Source organism: Falco punctatus (genome assembly GCF_963210335.1).
Source record: "Falco punctatus genome assembly, chromosome: 15".
Classification (NCBI taxonomy): Eukaryota; Metazoa; Chordata; class Aves; order Falconiformes; family Falconidae; genus Falco; species Falco punctatus.
The window spans coordinates 14603813-14624165 of NC_137595.1; the positions used below are offsets into that span (position 1 = coordinate 14603813).

General features: G+C 42.0%; 1 protein-coding gene across 5 annotated transcripts in view; it reads left to right on the forward strand.

The window, feature by feature from the left end:
• AFF2 (ALF transcription elongation factor 2) overlaps window positions 1-20353 on the forward strand; it is a 349278-nt gene that overhangs the window by 319189 nt on the left and 9736 nt on the right. For 4 of the 5 annotated variants that reach the window (XM_080365658.1, XM_080365657.1, XM_080365660.1 and 1 more), the window contains exons 16-20: window positions 2450-2586; window positions 5907-5978; window positions 6347-6440; window positions 9829-9878; window positions 15735-15949. In XM_080365658.1, the coding sequence (XP_080221784.1) occupies window positions 2450-2586; window positions 5907-5978; window positions 6347-6440; window positions 9829-9878; window positions 15735-15949 (568 nt within the window). Of the gene's footprint in view, window positions 1-2449; window positions 2587-5906; window positions 5979-6346; window positions 6441-9284; window positions 9807-9828; window positions 9879-15734; window positions 15950-20353 lie in introns of those variants that run through there. The other variant, XM_080365661.1, reaches the window with a different exon arrangement.

Here is a 20353-nt window from a genome sequence, read left to right on the forward strand (position 1 = left end):
ATTTTTGTGCCTGGAAATAGGTGTGTGTCCAAAAAAACCTCCAAAGCAATCACATGTTATGTTTTTAAAAACCAAACCAACCATCCAAATATAAAAATAAAAAAAAGCTCTCCCTCTGCTGTTGGTGAGCTCAAGGAGACTTGACATGTCAAGCTGACTGCTTCAGCCCTCTGGCCTCCCTTTTGACTTGGGGCACAGCGTTACCAAGTGTGTTTTCTGTGGGAGGTGGGTTCAGTGTTTTGGCAACCCACGGTGACTGTCAGTAATTTAGCAGTCGTCCCTCCCAACCTGCCCCTGGCAGGAGGTGTCCTGCCCTGATTCCTGCAGCCCGACTCAGCAGAGTGTGTTCAGCCAGAGCCCTGACATCTGCACGTGGGAAAGGCTGGCAGAAGCAGACTGACAACACCTCCCACAGCTGATTGACCTTTAAAGAAAATACACATGGTTCTGGCACAGGGATGCCTGCTCTATGCTAGCAAATATTTACAGGCTCAGGCTCCTGATGATCTCAACATGCTATGTCAATCCACTTCCCTCCACAGCCTGATTCACTCAGAAAGTGTTGACCTGTCTCCTCCCATCCTCTTACCTTTGACTATGCCTTGCAGAATCAGGCGTGTTTTTCAAGCAGAACTAAGAGGAGCAGGCACAGCACATCGTGCTGCTGCCTACAGGCAGGCCTTGCCTGTCACATGCAGTTTGACACCCTGAGTGCTCTTATGGGAATGTGAGGCCACCCGGTATGATGTTGGCAGGCATAAATACCCATGAAAAAAGTGTCTGCTTTTTCTTTCCACTATTTAGGTCTCAACTTTTTTTGTTTGTTTGTTTGTTTTGTTTTTTTCCACCCAATACAGCTGCACACAAATTATCTCGGTGTTACACATTTGCTGTGCAATCCCGTAGTGTTAGTTGTCCTATGGAAACAATTGCTTCTGGTTACTTGGTGCTGACATGACAAAGCACACGCAGCACTGAAAGATGTGTTGCAGTGGCTAGAAAGATAATGCATGTGACCTCAAAATGTGTCAGCAAATGTTAATGAGATTTGTGGCAATGCAGTTCCTGAGCTTGTATGGAAAATAGATTTCTGGTGAAGGGCAGGGCATTTTGCATCTAATGGGAGCAACCCCATGAAAACCTATTTTTGTCTGGGATAGCAGTAAGGAATCAGCTAACTTGGATGGGCTGCTGCAGTGGCAGCTGACTGTACCATATTGAAGAGAAATTGGGCACCTTGTTCTGTTCTCAGCTGAGCTGTGATGAGCTGGAGTTATTCCACCTACTCCACTAGAGTCAGCGTGGCACAAAGGGCAGGACTGGATCCCATTTCTGGCTCAAACTGTCTGTCTGTACTAAATCTGCTGGCAGCCAGATTCTTTGGGGGTTTTATACCACAAGAAAAGTTGTCTTTGGAAGACTTGAAGTAAAGGAATCTTAAGAATATTCTGAGAAATAGCCATTGAAATAGAGAGAAAACATTTAGGAGTATTTCCCATTTTGTGATCGTTCAAGTAATACCTGTCAATTATACAAAGGCTTTGTACATAATCAGTGCACAAGAGCAGAACTTGGAATTAAATGTACGCAGGGGGAACTAGTTATAAGTTTACTTAGAAGTAGCCACAAAGGCAAATAAACTGTTACCTCGGACCAATACTAAATGTTCTGCTTAATATGTTGCTATGATAGGCTTCCATTTTGTGAATGGAAAACATATGCAGATGCATCAAAAATATTTTGATAGAGACATACTAAGAAATTTTTAAATTATTTAAAGTACATTGGATCTCCTATATCAAATGCCACATTAGTAGAATTCAGCCATCAAAAATTGAAAATGTTAAATACTATTATAAAATACTTACTATAAAAATGTCATATATAATATTCATTACACATAAAAAAAGAAATCAGTATGTCTAAGTCAGTTTAATCACAACCATTATGAGGACTAAAACCTTTTGCAATAAAATCCTAGTAAAATAAAATATTTAGCAGTGCTATATTTTGTCTTTTTTTTTTCCCTGCTCTTTCAGTCATCACCATAAGTGATGAGGAGTTTTTTTGATCAACAGTTAACACAGTGTGACGTCTGAAAAATGGCATGGACTTGTTACTTAACCCTTGCATAGTGACATCCAAACTTAGTTCATATATCACGGCCTAATATGGATTTGTTCAAGCATACTTTGTGTACCTCATTGCCTGTTTAAATCCATACCTGTCAATGGACATACATTGACCTACCTCTGTGAACGTATGGCCATATACTACCTGAAAATATTTGGTAAAAACATAGACCCTACCTGAATTAATGTATGAATTCATTCTTAACTACCAGCCTCGCTTTTCTTTTATCCTAATGCTAGTGTTGCTTTGTATAATGATCTGTCTACCTAGAAATTAAAGCTGAAGGATTTTCTTGATGGTGTCATTCCCATTTCAGCTGGAGAAGTTCGGCAAAGCAGTGAATTATGCTGATGCTGCCCTCTCCTTCATCGAGTGCGGGAACGCTATGGAGCGAGATCCATTAGAAGCTAAATCTCCATACACCATGTACTCAGAGACTGTGGAACTCATCAGGTTAATGTCCTTTCTGTGATCATTTTCATCATCTCATTTCAGTCATAATTAGAACCTGCTATGTTTTAAAAAATACCATTTCGACGTATTAATGATTTGTCCAAGGCATCTTCATCTCAGAAGTCATCATAATTAGTTCTTGCCATTTTATTAATGTCATGGAAAATTTATAATTGATGGACACTGCTTTTATAAATTATCCCCTTTAGAGGTTATAATGTGAGTGTTATAATTTGCAATATTCATAAAATTAAAATTGAAATGTAGTGGGTGGAAGTAAAGTATAGTAATTTCACTGTTTGGCAATGACACTTGTCTCTTAAAAGGTGTAGTTTTATAATTCAAAACATTAAAGTGAGTCTATCAGGATTTCTATTACAAACCTGGTTTTAGAGGTTTATAACTTGGCTGTTAAAAAAAAAAAAAAAAAAAAAAAAGAAGCTGAAACTTGGCACATAAGATGATAACCAGAGAGGAAGCTTTCCACATGTATTGCATTTAAAAAGTATATTTTTTAATGGTAAAGGAATGTGAACCAGCTGAATTAGTTTTAATACAGTTTTGTAGACTCATAGGCTAGAATGTGGATGAGAGCACCTTTACTTAGTAATAAAATGTCTGAATTATTATTTTAAAATCTGCTACTGTTCCCTATAGCTGTTTCATAGTGTTGGCTCTGTAGAAATAATAGTCTCCTGAGTAACTAAGGGATTGTTTGCTTTCCTTGTGCAAATTATCAAAGTGAAGTCAAGCAGGATTAAATTTACCTGTGAGTAGGACAACAGGATTTTCCCTCTTCACTGTGATGCACCTTTGCTTTCCCCAGTGTATGCTCGGAATACCACCATTAATGTCAGTGTAATTATTGACAATTTACACAAGAGAAAGAAAAGGAGACAAATCAGGCCCTAAATGTTTGGGGTTTAATATGACAAAGGTGGTTTTTTTTAACATGCAGGATTTTAACATGCCAGATGAGCTATTAGGGACTGCCAAAAATAATGCATGTTGTACATTTAGAGTAAGAAGGTATTTGCATAACAAAATGAATCAAATCTTAAGAAGCTCTTAATATGCCTGTTCAATATTTAAAAACGTGGTTTTACATTCTATGCTTCATAAAGAGAAGAGGAAAATCTAAAGAGATTACTCAACAAAAAGTTATGTTCACTCAACACTTATGATCCAAGTCAAACCCTTGGAGAGCAAAGGACTTAAGAAAAGGAGGTGCTCCACTCTTCTGAAACTCTTCCTGCACTCTGGCAGTGGACAGACAGTTCAGTACTTTGTGTCCTGAACTAAACAACTACAGTTCTATGGCAGGAGAAAATGTATTTAAAGAAATATTCTTTAAAGAAATGAATGCTTCTTCGCAGGAGCCCTCCTTTATTTTTATTTTTTAAGAAAACCACACAGCACAGTTGAAAATGGTGTTCCTCAGTCCAGCAGTCTGTCTGTTCAGAGGCGGACAGACCAAAAAAATCTTTGTTCATTCAAAAGCCACAACATGTGCACCACAACTCAGAGAACGGCAGCTCTAGGAGCAGCTCACAGATGGGTGATACCTGCAGCTCCCCTCCATCCTGCAGCGCAGGGGTGATCACCTGAGCAGCATACGAAGCCCCTCTGCCTTGCTCCTCCCAGAAGCTCCTGTATCAGCACAGGACTGCTGCAGGCTATGTGATAGACCTTGGCATGGAAGCAGCACCTGAACTGATTTTGGCTATGGATGAATCTGGAGGAATTTGTTATAGTAGATCTCCAATTTCTAAATAGCTAAAGTCAGATGAGATGAATTCTATCACCTACCATCAAAGGTAGAGCTTAACTTATCAGCTCTTGTATGCAGCATCTTTTAGGCAGCCAGGGAAAGACTGGTTTGCCCGTTTGATTTCTGTCAGTGGTCAGACACGGAAAAAGGTGATTTCCCAGATGATCAGCAGTCTGGTACAAGTTCAGTAAACTCCATGGACAAATACACACTTTTTGTGGCCTACAGTGGGTGCTGAATGCGCAAACCAAGTAAGTGGCTCTGCACGCACCCTTTCTCAATGTGGCTCCTAATGTTAACATGTATTTTTACTGTGAGATAAGAAATAGAAGATTTTTCTCACTTTTACTCCTCCGTTCATCAGAGGCACCATTTTCCCCTTTTGCATTAGCTGTGTCTGCCCTGAGTATCTGCATCAGACACCTATTTGTGAAAGCAAGTGGAGCACCAAAGAGATTGGGAATATCAGACATCTGACTGGCAAAAGGATTTTAAGTTAATGGTAATGCTAAGCTCCGTAATGTAACACTGAAAATCCCAAAAAAGACATCTATCTTTGTGTTTGATCAGTCTGGAACAATACCAAAGAGCAGGTGAGATAGGACTTGGAGGAAGCACATCAGGTGGTGTGTGCTACAGCTGCAGGCTGGGGGCTGATGATGGAGGTGGTGGGAGGAAGGCAGAGCGAGAGCAGCACTGCCTGCCTGCACTCCATTACCTCCTTGTAAATGAGAACTCATCCAGACTGCCTGGGTACCTTAAAACTTTCTTACGCAACGCTGAACCCTATTACTTATTCTAACACAAGTACCTGTGAAATTGCATTAGGGCTCAGAACAATGATTTTATGCGATGAATTGATTTTCAAGAGACTAAATGCATGGAATGGAGTGGGCTCAGTTAAGGAGGCGGGGGGGGGGGGGGGGGGGGGGGAGGGGAAGAGAGAGAAGGTAGGACTACTCAGTCTTTGATCATCCAGATGCTGGACAGAAGCAATTAAATAGAAAGGGAAGACCAAGTACACAACGCTCATAAATTAATGGACCTAAGAATTTAAAAAGCTTTGAGCATGATCTTTTCTGTATTTAAAACCATTTTCTATATAAAATATATTAAAAGCTTTGAAGAAGCATTTATAAGAAGGATTTTGAAGGTATTATTCAAGCCCAAAGTATTATATATATAAAACCTTATTATATATTACGCTACTCTTCAGTACATATACGACCAAGATCTTATGCCTCTGTCCAACACTCATCACATGTTTGTGGACTCAGCCTGGATGGCTGGTTATGATATCATTTATATGCCCAAGAATAGTTTACCATTTTGGCCCAGAAAATGAGTTGATGATTTACTTTAACCCTCCAGATTTTAAGTGGTGCTTTCTGTTGAATATTACATTGATCTCATCATTACAGAACAGTGTGACCCTTAGCTATTGCAGTCAAAAAAGATTATCTCTGTGTGGCTGTTATTTTTCAGTGTCACTAGTATTCTGGGAAACATCTTAATTCCCAATTTCTTCTCTCCTCACCTTTCTGACAAGGTATGCAATGAGACTCAAGAATTTCACAGGCTCTTCTGCCACGGAAGGGGACAAGAAATTAGCAGTTTTATGGTAAGTCCCATTGCGATGATGAGAGAAGCAGCTAAAATCTTAAGGAGGACTTTAAAAGTACTGAATGACTTAAGCAGCTTACAGAAGATCATTATTCTTGTTTTCCATTAAACTATTAAAGGATAACTAATGGATTTCTTCAGCAGCTGACTAAACATTTATTCTGCTAATTTATACTCTTATCAAGATGGGATTTTAATGCTTTTGACCACTTTTTTTTCCTTTCTCCATTTGCTTATGTTTCAAAATCTAACCTTAGAACAGAAATAGCAAAATATAGGTCAGCTTTTTTTTTTTTTTTTTTTTTTTACAGTTTATAGGTTTCATTAAGCAATGGAATTAACATAATCCTTTCCTAATTACCACAGCTACCGATGCTTATCACTTCTCTACTTGAGAATGTTTAAACTAAAGAAGGACCATGCTATGAAGTACTCCAGATCTTTGATGGAATATTTTAAGGTAATCTTTATTCTTTTTAATTTATTGATATGAAATGAAATTCATACCAGTACTGAGAGCTCTCAGATATATAACTGCATGACTTAAAAGCCCCACATTTAACCTCTCCCCTGGGAAATGCAGGCAGGATGGTTGCCAGGGAGTGGGGACAGGAGTGATTTGGGGAATTTTTGGATTAGTGACTTGATTCAAAAGACCATACTCAGTAATTCTACTAACATAAGATTATTCTCAACACGATGTCACGTTTATGCAAGTTTCTATAAAGGAGACTGATTCTTTCAAGATTTCAATGTGCAAATGATTATGAACTGACCCCAAATGAACCATAATAAAGCAATTATTAGGCTTTAGTTAGATAAATTTAGATTTTAAATTCTGTAAGATTTGCTGAAGCTTATTGCAGACTCAGAGATTACTCCTTTTATTTCTATGGAACTTCAGGTTGCCTTATCCGCATCTTGAAGGTTTGCCTTTAGCTTAAATTGAGTGGAGGTCAGCTGATTGTCATGATTGTGTGATGTGTTCCTTTACCTTGTCAAATGCTGTTTACTCAGTGTAAGAATGACAAGTCCACACCGTTTCTAAATTAAGAAACAGACTCTTTCTTCAGCTCTGCCAAGGTTTTGATATTTATATTTTACTGGTTAATGCTGTTTGAAACATACATTAATTCTTGTACATTATTACTACATACTATTCTATAATTATGTAATTATACTGGTTTGTCGGCCCATCAATCTTCTTTTGTTGCTTTTTTCAGCCCCTGTGAATTTGTTCCAGGCTTTGACATATTAGTACTGCAAACCAGTAAAACTTTTAACACTGCAGTTTTAATATTTTCATGTGAATGGTGATAAAATGGTCCTACTGCTGTAAAACGCCAGTACTATCACACTAGCAGCCACCACTTAGTCCTGACTGTTGGTGTCCTCTGTGTGTATCTCTGTAACTTCAGTAATGTTACTCCTGATCTGCTCAAATTGAGGCTCGCTTGAAGTCATTAGCAGTGCCTGTGTTGTACTCACGGAGTTTTCAGTCAGGGATTTGTGCAACAAATTAAATTTGAACTAGACACATTTATAGCCTCAGCATTTTCATGAAATGTATCCCAACCACTTCAGATTTTATCCAAGATGAATGTATGTAGTGTCTTAAAAAAAAAAAAAGGTTATTAGACAAATAATTTGGTAAACTTTTTTCTGCAGAAAGTAATGATTTCTTAAAAAAAAAAAAAAAAAAAAAAAAAAAAGGGTTGGGGGTTCTCACTTCCCTTAAAGACACTTTACTTTCTCTAGCTGTGCAAATAGGTACAATGGAGAACATGTTTCTACTCCCAGCATTTTACTGCATCTGCAGGAGAAAATGTTTTTTAATGTAAATGAAAATATGAGAAAAATAATTATAAGAAAAAAATGTAATAAAACAGACAAATCATGAATGCTGGGTTTAGGCATCCAGTTGGAGCTGAGTATTTCAGCTAATGTTACTGTGTGTGTGCTGTGGGCACTGTAACTCATTTGCTAGAAGTAGTGTTTGAGTGTGTACAGATTATATGTTCAGGATCTTTTTGTAGTAAAGGCATAGGAGGAGAAGAGAAAAAGAGCTATTAACTATGTATTAGCTTTGTATTGCTGCACAATGTTCACTGTGTTCACTAGCAAGAATTTGTAATACAAATGAAGTAGATTAACTGTTTTGAAAAGAGTTGTTACTCAAAATTTTGCCCAATTCTAACTGAAAAGCAACCCTGTTTACAGCAGAGCTGGAAAGGAATTTGTTGGCAGAATTGTCTTTCATATTTTTCCTCACAAATGCCATTTTGTCCAAATTGAAACCATTTGTGGACAGAACTGGTTCTGATTAATATCCAGTTAAAAATTTCAAATTGATGGGTTTGACAATTCAAAACAGAAAATAACCATTTAATCATGAAGTAGTTTTGAAATTTAGAGACAACTTGATGTAAAATACAACTAAAATGATATTTTTTAAGTGAAATGAAAACTTCTAAGATTAGAAAAAGTAGCATCCTTTGATGCATTTCACCTAGAAGTTTGAACAAGATTTCTATATTTTTGAAAATATGTTGTCAATAGTAATTGGCAAAAACATTTCAAATACCTTCATTGTCAAATAACACCTCCAAATCAAGATCTAGTCTTAATCTTGCAGACCTACTATTTGTCTCCAGATACTGTCAGGAACGATCCCCAGATAGTAGAAACTAACATCAAAGCTGCTTCTTCATCCCTGAAGACTTTCCAGAGGAGTTTAGGATCTCCCTCCTTCTTACATATGAGTGGGTGGCAAATATATATACTACATATGCTTTGTATTGCAGAACACTCCATTTTATGCTCACATCTTTAATGAAACACAGTGGGATGCTGTATAGGAACATACAGGCAAGGCCAGTATCATGGTTTGGGCAGTGTTTTCTGCTTTGGCCAATGCTGTCGGCAGGTTTAGCTGTGTTTTAGAAGTCAAGGGTAGGATTTTGCGCCCAGAGTCAGCTGCGTGACCTTGGGCCATGCCCTGGGCTGCTCTGTGCTCCACTGAATCTCTGTGCCTCACAGGCAAAATAGTGATTTACAGTAACCAGATGATTCTCACAATAATGACAGTAATTCTTTGCAGAGGAGTTGTAAAATTTGATTGAATTTTCACAGTGCATGCTGACTTCTTTGCAAGGGAGCTCCAAGTGGTTGTCATCAGAAAGCATACATAGATAGCTTCAGCCCTGATACTACCACCTTTTGTAGGAACTAAGAAAGGTACCAGCCAGTCAGAGTGACTGGAAAAATCTGGGGTTTATTGTTGCTGGGCAATCTTTTTGTACAGGGTTGTACAAGGTGCTACACAGACGTGAAAGGCAGAATGAGTAAGCAGGTAAGGAAAAGCAATTTGTGCAAATAAAATACATAAAAATAAGGGTATTCAAGCAGATCGTTACTAGAAGTTTTATTTCTGCTACTATCTGAATCCCAAGCCACCTTCCCTAGCAACTTGGAGGGACTGATTTCATTAAGACATTAACTCAAATTATTTTTCTTTCTTATTGGAAGATTGAAGGTCCTCCTAAAGATAAGAAGTCATTTGCACTCTGAAGAATTTTGTTTTGGTGGTAATTAAACCACTTTTTTGTGAACTACATCTGCTTTTACTTGAACTTTACTGTATTCCCTCTTTCATCAAGTGACTTTCAAGCTACTGGTTGGAACCTACCAATCATCCACCAGCCGTTTAATTATGGGACTGATGTGCAGAGCTGTCCTGCTATGTGCACTGTAGCTTTTGCTACAAAAACCGGGAGTTTTGAGCCTTGTGTCATCAGTATTGATGTATTTGAATCACCTTTATTTACGTTTTGGTTTTGTACTTACAGAACTCTTCAAAAGCCTCACAGGCCCCCTCACCTTGGGGCGGCAATGGAAAGTGAGTATTTTCCGCTGAGTACTTCTGTCTGGGAACGAATGGTTCCAAGAGGGGGGGGGATGATTTGGTGCCTCTAAAGGCAAAGGACAGGCCATGACTCAGTAGTTTGGGAGCTACAGGTGTGTTTCAAATACGTAGCAGGTAGAAAATGTTCTTCAGCACTACAGAATTGATCTTACAGCTGCCTTGGGCTTGTGGGGTGAGGGGTTCCCCCTTGGCTAAATCAGGTACCCGTGTGGGTGGGAAGGAAGAGCTGCAGCACACCTCCATCTTTGTGCAAAGCCCCCTTAAGTCTAAAACCAGCTGTGGTGGGTCTGTGCTGAATTCTTCGACAGTTTGCTTCTCAAGCCAAATGAAGGCCATAAAAATATCTGTTAATTAGCTAGCAAGTACCATGTCATTTCAGGAAGCCAAAGTAAAGTTAACCTTCATTGCAATGATTTTTCAATGATTCGTTCAGTAATGAAAGACCAATGAATATTTCATTGATATATGGTAAGTGCTGTTTAATAAAACTGAAGGCCTAATAGTGGTGAAAATGTGAAGGCACTTAGTCAACCAATTATCAGTGGCTTTATACTAACGTTAAAACACCCTTGCCTCAGATATGAAGTCAGGGTAATGCAGTTATGATATGCTGTTTAATGAAGGTGCATTGCTGCTGCAACCTTGCCTTTATCTTGCAATGTCTGTTGCCACCTGACACACATTCCTCCTGCTCCTTTCTCCTGGCCACGCATACAGGTACAGGTAAAACAAAGGGGAAGGACTTCACCTTTCTTTCCTTCTTTATTAGAGTAGGCTGAAGTCTAGGTGAAAATGCTTGTTGTTAATGGTCTCTTTCTGGTGGTTGATAAGAAGAAAGGACTACTAGACACTCTAAGGAGACAAAATAATAAAGCAGTAGAAGGGGTTAAAGTTTAGCACACAAAGAACTGAAGTTTTCAAACAGACTTTGTTCTGAATCAGTGCAAAACCAAAAATTCCAGTATTTTGCTTAAAGGAAAATATTGTCTTAGATAACTAAAAATATTTTGGGGTGTACATATCTATACACACACTCCAAATACACAAAATTATTTTGAATATGTATGTGTATATAGATATTTAAGTATAGATTATAACACAAAGTGGTGAAATACAAAATCACTTTAAAAAAACCTGAAAAGATAATTTTAACATTGGAAAATCAACTACTAAATTAAATTATTCAATATGTGCCAGTTTTTCAAGGCATTTAAATGTCAATGAAACCTTGTATTGCAATAAAAATACAGTAAGTTTTACATAAAGTTTTAGTGCCGAAATAGACCACTGGAGCATTACATCTCTTTTGTTCCTTAAGAAGCGGCTTATACCTAAAAATTTTGTGGACCAGAAGTTATCCTTGTATTCCTGTCCTCTAATAGACCTCTATGAAGTGTGTGCTCTGCAGATGATGACATCTCTGTTGCTATTTAAAGGAGCTGTTTAGGTGCCCAGGATTTAGAATCAGTGGGTTTTGACTGGGGAAGAGTCTTGTCTGGCCACAAGGTGGGCAGCAAAAACCCAGCACTGAGGTCAGCATCACTTCTAACATAATACCCAGCTGATCAGTCTCTTCCCTCTTCCCACTAACTTTGGAGATAAGGAAGTAAACTAGATATGGCCTTGTTTTAACGGGTGTTACTGTGACACCTGTGACCCAGCACACAAGGACCACAGTCCAAACTCAGGTCTTCCATTCCCTCTCTCTGGAGTCTCAGAAGAAAAGCTCTCCAGCTGGCTCAGAGTTGTTCCATGATGCTGATATCTCGCCTGTCTCCTGGTGGCCCTAAAGATTGTCGTGGGCCTGGTGCTGCCACTGGCAGCGTGTGCTCTGACTTCCCCAGGGCTACTCACTCTGCAGTTTCCTCTTATTCCCCTGCAAATTTGCACCAGATGGGAAGAGAAGTTGCACACCACAGAGCAGAGACCAAACACCATCAGGGTATGGCACCACTGGAGACAGATCAGCAGCCTGGTTCAGAAAGGGGAGACAGCAGGGTATTCTTAATTTATTTATTTTTTAACAAAGTAAAACTTATCCATTGCCATGAAGTGCAGTCTGCTCAGGATCTCAAAACATTCAAAAATCTCAGCTTGGCTTACTGGAATTTCTGCCCACTTTTGTTTGAAAGGCTTGTGAACCTCTACAAAGTTGGCCTGAGTTCCAGGCTGGCAATGAAACAAATTTTCCCTGGTTTCATTACAGAAATGTTTCCCACCTCTAGTGACAGAAAGCACAAAATAGAGAGATTTAATAGACTCACCACAGTAATAATGGCTGTGCACAACAGGGTAAATCCAATGAACAATGTGCTTTATTTGGCAGAAGTGCGTCAGCTTGTTCTAAGTGGCTCTAACAAAATACTCCTGGTCTCCTCAGATACTTATGATTTTTAACTGCTCCCAGACCTAATCTAGTATAGTTCAGCTCTTCTGCGATGCTGTGGCATGTCAAGTAACCAGGATGTTTTGAGACTTAAAGAGCTTGTGCTGTAGGATATGCTTAAACTATAACACATAAGCAGTGTAAAATGCTACTAGCTGCTGAATTAACATGGTTCGAGTTCTGGGAAAGGAATGTGTCACAGGAGCCTGTTGTTGAGCACAGGTAACAGCAGAGCACTGCTGGAAAATCTGCAGCAAAAGCTGTTGCCGTAAATGCCTTCCAGCCAAGGCTGTGCCACTGTGGCAACCTGTCCCACAGCACCTGCGAGGTATCAGCACAGCAGCTCTGCGCCCAGCCTTCATGCTCAGGACCATTGACAGTTGCTTCTAAAGCCAAGAGGAGGAGCCTTTCTATCCTGGGGTTTGAATCAAGCCCATAGTGAGTCAGAGTGAGCTTGATGCTTTTGCACAGCATGAGGCACCAGTGGCTGCCTGTTAAGAGAGGGATTGCAACATCCCTGTCTGCAGAGTTTTGGTGTCTTTGCTTCATGCGGAGAGTGCCTGGAGCGTCTCGGCCCTGTGTTTCAAATGTATTCCACAGCAAGTCGAATGCATTTGTTTAGGTAAGTGGTTCCAAATGGGAGCAAGAGAGGGATTTTTGGAACCCTTAATCTTGTTCATTGAAACAAATTCATCACAGAAACATGACGGGATGACTCGCACAACTGGAATGCTACAGTGCATGACTATAAACTCTTCAGAAAAGATAGGTAGGTAAGGAGAGGTGGTGGGTAGCCCTGCATACTGGGGGGTGTTTTGATTGTCTAGAACTTAATGCTGGTGATGATAGGGTTGAGCGTTTATTGGTAAGAATCAGGGGAAGGCCCACAAGGCAGATATCATGGTGGGAATCTGTTATAGGCCACCTAACCAGGATGAACAGGCAGACAAAACACTCTACAAGCAGCTGGGAGAAGTCTCACAATTGCTAGCCCATGTTCTCGTTGGGGACTTCACCCTACCAGGTGCCTGCTGGACACACCGCGCAGCGAGGGCGAAGCAGCCCAGGAGGCTCCTGCAGTGTGTGGCACTGACCTTCCTGGCACAGCGGGGCAGGGAGCCAGCCGGGGGGATGCCCCGCGGCGCCGGCTGCTCACAGACTGGGAAGGGCTGGAGGGGGATGTGGTGGTCAGAGGCCGCCTTGGGCACGGTGGCCACAAAGTGATCGTTTTCCATTCCTGGGGCAGTAAGGAGGGGGTCAGCAGAACGGCTGCCTCGGGCTTCCAGAGGGCGGACTTTGGCCTGGTCAGGAGCCTGGTCGACAGAGTCCCTTGGGAGGCAGCCCTCAAGGGCCAAGGGCTCCAGGGAGGCTGGACATTCCTCAAGAAGGAAATCTGAAAGGAGCAGGGGCAGGTTATCCCTGTGTGCCGAATGACGGGCCGGCGGGGAGAAGACCGGCCTGGCTGAGCAGAGCTTTGGCTGGAACTCAGGGGGAAAAGGAGAGTTTGCCACCTTTGGAAGAAGGGGCAGCAGCTCTGGAGGACTACAGGGATGTAGTGAGATTATGCAGAGAGAAAACTAGAAGGGACAAAGCCCAACTAGAACTGAATGTGGCTACTGCTCCAAGACAGTAATAAACATTTCTATAAACACATTGGCAGTGAAAGGAGGGCTAAGGAGAATCTCCATCCTTTATTGGATGTGGAGGGAGACGTAGTGACAAAGGCTGAGGAAAAGCCTGGGGCACTTAATGCTTTCTTTGCCTCAGGCTTTAACAGCAAGATCCGTTGTTCCCCAGGTGCGCAGCCCCCTGGGCTGGAAGAAAGGGATGGGGAGCAGAATGGAGCCCCCATAATCCAAGGGGAAATGGTCAGCAACCTGCTAAACCAAGTCTACAGGGCAGATGGGATCCACCGCGGGGTACTGGGGGAGCTGGTGGAAGTGCTCACCCAGCCACTCTCCATCAACCTGCAGCCCTGGCCAACGGGGAAGGTCCCAGCTGACTGGAAGTCAGCAAATGTGGCACCCACCTACCAGAAGGGCGGGGAGGAGGATCCGGGGAACTACAGGCCTGTCAGCGTGACCTCGGTGCTGGGGAAGGTTCTGGAGCAGATCATCCTGAGCGCCGTCACACGGCACGTGCAGAACAACGGGGGATCAGGCCCAGCCAGCGTGGGGTTATGGAAGGCAGGTCCTGCCTGACGAACCACATCCCCTTGTGTGACAAGGTGACCCGCCCAGTGGCTGAGGGAAAGGCTGTGGCTGGTGTCTGCCTGGGCCTTGGCGAAGCCTTTGGCACCGTCTCCCACAGCATCTCCTGGAGACACCGGCTGCCCGTGGCCGGGGCGGGTGTGCTCTGCGCTGGGCTAAGAGCTGGCTGGGCGGCCGGGCAGAGCGTGGTGGGGGATGGGGTGACATCCCGCTGGCGGGGGCACACGGGGTGTCCCCAGGAGCCAGCCCTGTGCCCGGGTGGCCACGGGGGCCAGCAGCAGCCTGGCTGGTGTCAGGAACAGTGTGGCCAGCACTGGAACAGGCTGCCCGGGGAAATGGTTGAGTCACCATCCCTGGAGGGATTTAAAGACATGTAGATGTGGCACTTAGGGACATGGTTTAGTGGTGGACTTGGCAGTGCTGGGTTAATGGTTGGACTTGGTGATCTTAAAGGTCTTTTCCAACCAAAACGATTCTGTGATTCTATGAATTTTCGAAGAGAATAGCTGTGTATGAGCATTCAGCACTGCACAGCTCTAAACATGGGCTTGCTGTGCTGACCTCTGCACTCCCTGCAACCAGCAGGCAATTCCTAATTGCTAGTGTTAGAATTAAAGGAAAATCTGTATTAGAACATTCGTGCTGCACTAAGTAGGTAACTTAAAACAGTGCTCTGTACAAAAGTGTGTGGATGAACTGTAGGCAATTAGAAACAAATCTCCATAGCCAGTCTTAAAGAATCCTATAGAGATATTCATAATCCTACAGTACCCTCAGCTCCTAATACTGCTTTACGGGGTGCTTTAAGACTTGCACTTTACTTATTGCGGTGACTGTATTTGGAGCAAACTGTCATTGTGGTTTCCACAAAATACTTTGATAATAAGCCAATATTGCACATTGAGTGTTTTCTAACTGCTGTTGCAGCTTCTGGCAGCAGGTAGAAAAATCATTACAGCTATGAGATACTTCTTTCCCTGAAAAATTGCTCTATTTTTATGATAGATTTTTTTTTTTTTTTTTTTTAAATAACAGGTTCGTTTATAGGGAGAATTAAATCCCTTTTTATTTTCAATCATTCCTGGTTTATAAGCTCTCCTTTCTCATAAAACCAGGAGATACTACTGCACACTCTCCTCTGCCTGGGGTCTAGAGTTACTTTTTCAAGTGCATTTAGGATGGCAGTGAAGTGGGGTGTGTGAGGGGGACTCACTCTCCCTTTACCTCTCACAGGAGCACAGAAACACCATCACCGATGTCTCTGAGCCCATCCCCCGTTGGCTCTGCTGGAAGCAGCGCGGGCACCACCAGCTCCTCCTCAGCGGGGACCATCACCATCCCTCAGCGCATCCACCACATGGCTGCCAGCCACGTCAACATCACCAACAATGTCCTGCGGAGCTACGAGCACTGGGACATGGCTGACAAGCTGACTAAGGAGAACAAAGGTGCCCAACTCCGCTTCTTTTTTTTCCCCTTTGGCTCATCAGCTTTAGCTTGCTTTCTGTTCTCGTAGGCGTTGTTGGGAATTGGACCCAGAACCACCGTATCTAAGAGCACAACTGTGACAGCTTGAGCAAACAGACCAAATCTGCTTGCTGGTCACTGTAGCCAATGCATATCTTCTCTTGTCAAGCACAGAGGGGGGATGTGTAACACACACTGAACATGGGGTTATCAGAGCAGCTGGCAAATAATTTAGCGAACATGAGCCCCAAGTGATGGGAGCTTTTGAGTCTGCAAATTTGTTCACAGTTTCAGCTTCTCGTAGAGCACCGAGGTTATTTTCAGACTGCTTTGTCAACTGGTTTGACTATTATAACGTTAGCTAGGATAATAAGCAAACATTAGATGTTATGTTTGCAGGGAGTCCGATTAGGAGATGTCCACTGAAAGCCTTGACCTTGACTCTCCTATGGCTGGATTGCAAATCTGCTTGGCTATTCCTAACAAAATGTAAGTCTTTACCACAGTCATTTAAAAGAAATTTTGCCAAGCAGTTTGTGGCTGTGTTATATTGAGTATAGTGAAGTGGCTGAGATGTAACCAAAGGACAAATTTGGCGTATTGTTGGCCAGCTGTGAACGTCCCCATGATAATGTAATTATTCAGAATCCAGCTTTGGGCTTACACAAATCATTGACAAAGCTTTCTTTGACACTAGAGGTACAGAGACTAACTGGGAAATATTCTTACCGTGAATTGGCTCATTCTCTTAAATTATACTGAGATTTCAGATGGCTGACTTTTCCTGACAAATGTGCTCACTGTATGCAGTTTGATCTTACTCCCATTAATGTCAGTGGCAAATTTCCACTGATTTAGAGAAACTAAGCTTGAGATTTATAGAGTTTTATGTCTGGATGGTGGGTCATAATGATCTATCCCTGGATGAGGAACAATAATAGAAGTTCTGTCCAGTCCTCCCCACTGCTTCTTGTCTTTGTTCGCATTGGTTAATTTAGTAGCAGTACAGTCATTTTGGATTTTTTCCATAGCTGCATCCATTTTCACAAAATGTGAAAGTGATTCCCTGTCAAATGTACTGCAGAATGTTACAGTGGGAATGCAGAAGGATGCCCTGACAGGAGAAAGAGATGGTGATAATCTTGTAATTAGCCCTGTGTGTTGTGGAGTTGTTAAATGTTCTACTTGGTATTGAATCAAAATAGCTTAGGCATTCAGCCAGCAGACAGAAAATGTACCGAGCCACTGCTGTTATCAGTCCTAGAGCTGGATGAGAAAAAACCTGCTGACTCCCTTTCTGCATTTTCCTCCCTACACTCTTCTTTGTTCTCATTTTGATTTACGATTAAATAAACCCAATTCAGCAATGCCATATAGGAATGGTCTTTATTCAGATGAGCAGTCCCTTAGTGGGACTGGATGCATGAATAAGGGTTTCTCACATGAACCAGACATCTAGGGTTGTGCCCTGTTCTTGCATATCTTGTTACACAAACTGCAGCCATGTTAGAAGGAATGGAAAGTTTGTGTTACTTCAAATTTCATTTAAGCATTATAAACCATTGGAGAGAGATCAGTTTCATACATGTTATAGCATGTCTGTCTTTACATTTTGTCTGGAAAGATACCTCATTTCTAATTAAGTACTCAATTTAAAGTTCTATGCTGAAACACAATTAAACTACAAGTTGAAAAATGCATCGTGTAACAAAAAAGTATGTAAGAATCGCTGTGGTACTCTGCAAATCTTCATCATGTCACGTGATAGATTCCATTTACAGAAAGATATATTTAAGACACTTTGATGTGAAGAATGTTACAGTGTTTCATGAAACCTAGCTGTAATTGTTTTAGATGTCATCTGCACCTCTCAAATAATTCAAAACACCTATGTCTTGCTGGCTGGGACAGGACTTGCCCCTTTCCCAATAGCTATCTCTAATCCACCCTTGCCAGCCGGACCAGCCGTTGCAGTGCCCAAACTGTGGTACACCAGTGTGCGGACTGTGAGTTCAAAAATCCTCATGAGAGCAAACAAGATATGTGCAAAGCCCAGATTCTGCCATGAGTCCCACATAAAGGAAGATCTCTTGGCCTCTCTGTCAGGGGGTTGGCAGTCAGTTCATCACAAAAAATGAGATTCTCCCCCCTCCGTGCCCCCCCCCCCCAAAAAAAAAAAAAAAGAATGGTCTCAAGAAACAAACAAACAAACACAAGCCCACAAAAAAAAACAAAAACCCACATTTAAGATAAAAATGAATTTTCTTTTGTAAAAAAACAGATCTAGTCACTTTTTTTTTTCAGTCAGCTTGCGTTTTTTCTGTTGTCTTCTGAATCACGAGGTGTGTCTTGCCCAAGAACATATCCCTGATGAGCTAATAGAGATTGGTATAAAAATGTGGCCCCGTGGTTGTAATGTTTATTAGCCTTTACCTCTGGGTCTTATTGCTGTCATAGATGCTTCTTAGGTCATGCCCATGCAGACAGAAGAGATTTCTTCCACGTTGTAGGAGCTGTGCAGCCTCCGCTTGTCCACAGCTGTCAGCTTAGGTTTTGTGCTCCTCTGAGTATGGCTGCATGCTCCCCATTTGGACCTGACTCATGTCCAACTGGCTCAGAGCAGGAGACAGAAGCCTTTCTTGTCAGCCTGACAAAAGATGTGCCATTAAAATAAAAAGGCATAGCAAGAGGGAGAACAACAGAACTGTGAGCCGCCAAGCTGATCATGTTTGAAAAGGAAAGTGGGAACATACTGCTGCGTACCTCTGGTTGGGTTTCCCCTGGCTGGTAGAGTTCAGAGCATGTGGGAGAATAGATGGAGTTTGTCATAAACTCTGCATCTGTCGCAGGCAGGGCTAAACTGCAGGCTTCCCAAAGCCAGCCCATGGGTTGGTTTGTGTTGGATCACCTGGAGAGCTGTTCACCATTTATAACATCAAACTCTCAGCTAACTTTGCAAAATCAGATATTTTTTTTAAAGCTTCCAAAGATAGCAGCACTTTTTTGCTACAGCAGAAAACTCTCAGCTCTGTAGTAACAAAGTCCTATTCTTTCACGTATGAATTTAATAAGTGGCTTCAGCACTTGTAGATTTTCAAGAAATGTTGAACTGAAATTGGGCTTTAAGGTGAATTCTCAGTGTTTAAAGCAATTATTATCTATTTGAGCCTAGGATAAGATCTCTAGAATGCAAGCAAGACAGTGCATTATTTCACTTCTAAATGTATTGATTTTATACTGGAGGAGGGCAATAAAAGACAGAGGAAGGAAGATTAAAAGTAACTGCTGGCTGCAGCATCTTAACACAACTGGTGATAGCCCTAAGCTTTCATTCTGCTTGCCTCCAGCCAAATCACTTTGTGCTGTGATACTGCTGTAGCTCCCAAGCTGACCAGGGTCAGGCTGTCAATACTTGGACAGAAAACCTCAAAGCGGCACTTACTTGCTGAAGAAAGTACTGATACTGATTTTGTACCCAGCATCTGCTCTCCCGAACTGCAGCCAATATACTGTTAGCTGGCTGAATGCCATGCGCTGGATTTTAGATAGGGTAAGGGTGTAAGGACTCAGCCGCTGGTTATTGTGATTGTTGGTTGTTATCTGAGCTCTGGGGGGCTTTAGCTGAGAGCGGGCTCCCACTTGCCTAAATATAGTGTCAGTGTTGTCTATGTGGGAATGCCTGTGCCCCAGTGAGCAAAAAGACAAGCTGTAGGAGAACAGAGGAAACAATCCAGTTCTCCGTTGAAAGCATTTACGAAGGTCTGTTGGCCCTAACAGGGTTAGTCGTTCACCCAGACAGCATCTAACACTTGGCATAAAGTGGTGTGGTGTTTCCTATGTCTCTCTCTTTACTGACCTCCTGTTAACCCTCCCCAGCACCAAATCCCAGTAGCCTTACCCATCTTTTCTTTCCCCTTATAGGTTCCTGTCTCCTAGATGATATTTTCCTGCTGCATTCCCTCTCTCCTATTCCTTCTTCCCTCCCACCCCATACACATCCCCTGGGGCCTGCAGGTGCAGCAGAATGAACAGAAGGCCAAAACTGCTGCAACAGCAGTAACAGAAATTGGAGGGTGGGGAAAAGAGCAAGCAAGGTCTTCTGCAAGACCCAGACTAGCTCTTCATGCCCAGGAGAGGGTGCAGCATGGAAAAGGAAATGCCACAGTTCACTGCCAGCTATTTAAATCATGCAGTCAGCAAACCTAGGCTCAAAAAAACTGAAAGTGCAGATCGTCAGAGCTAAAGTAAGACCATTGGCAACCACTCTTACTATGTTGTGGTTGACTGCCAACATGGATAATCTAATTTGGTCTGTTTAAATATATTGTTGCCTTTGTTTAACTTCTTTCCTACCAACCATGTGCTCATGTGTGCCACATCCTGAG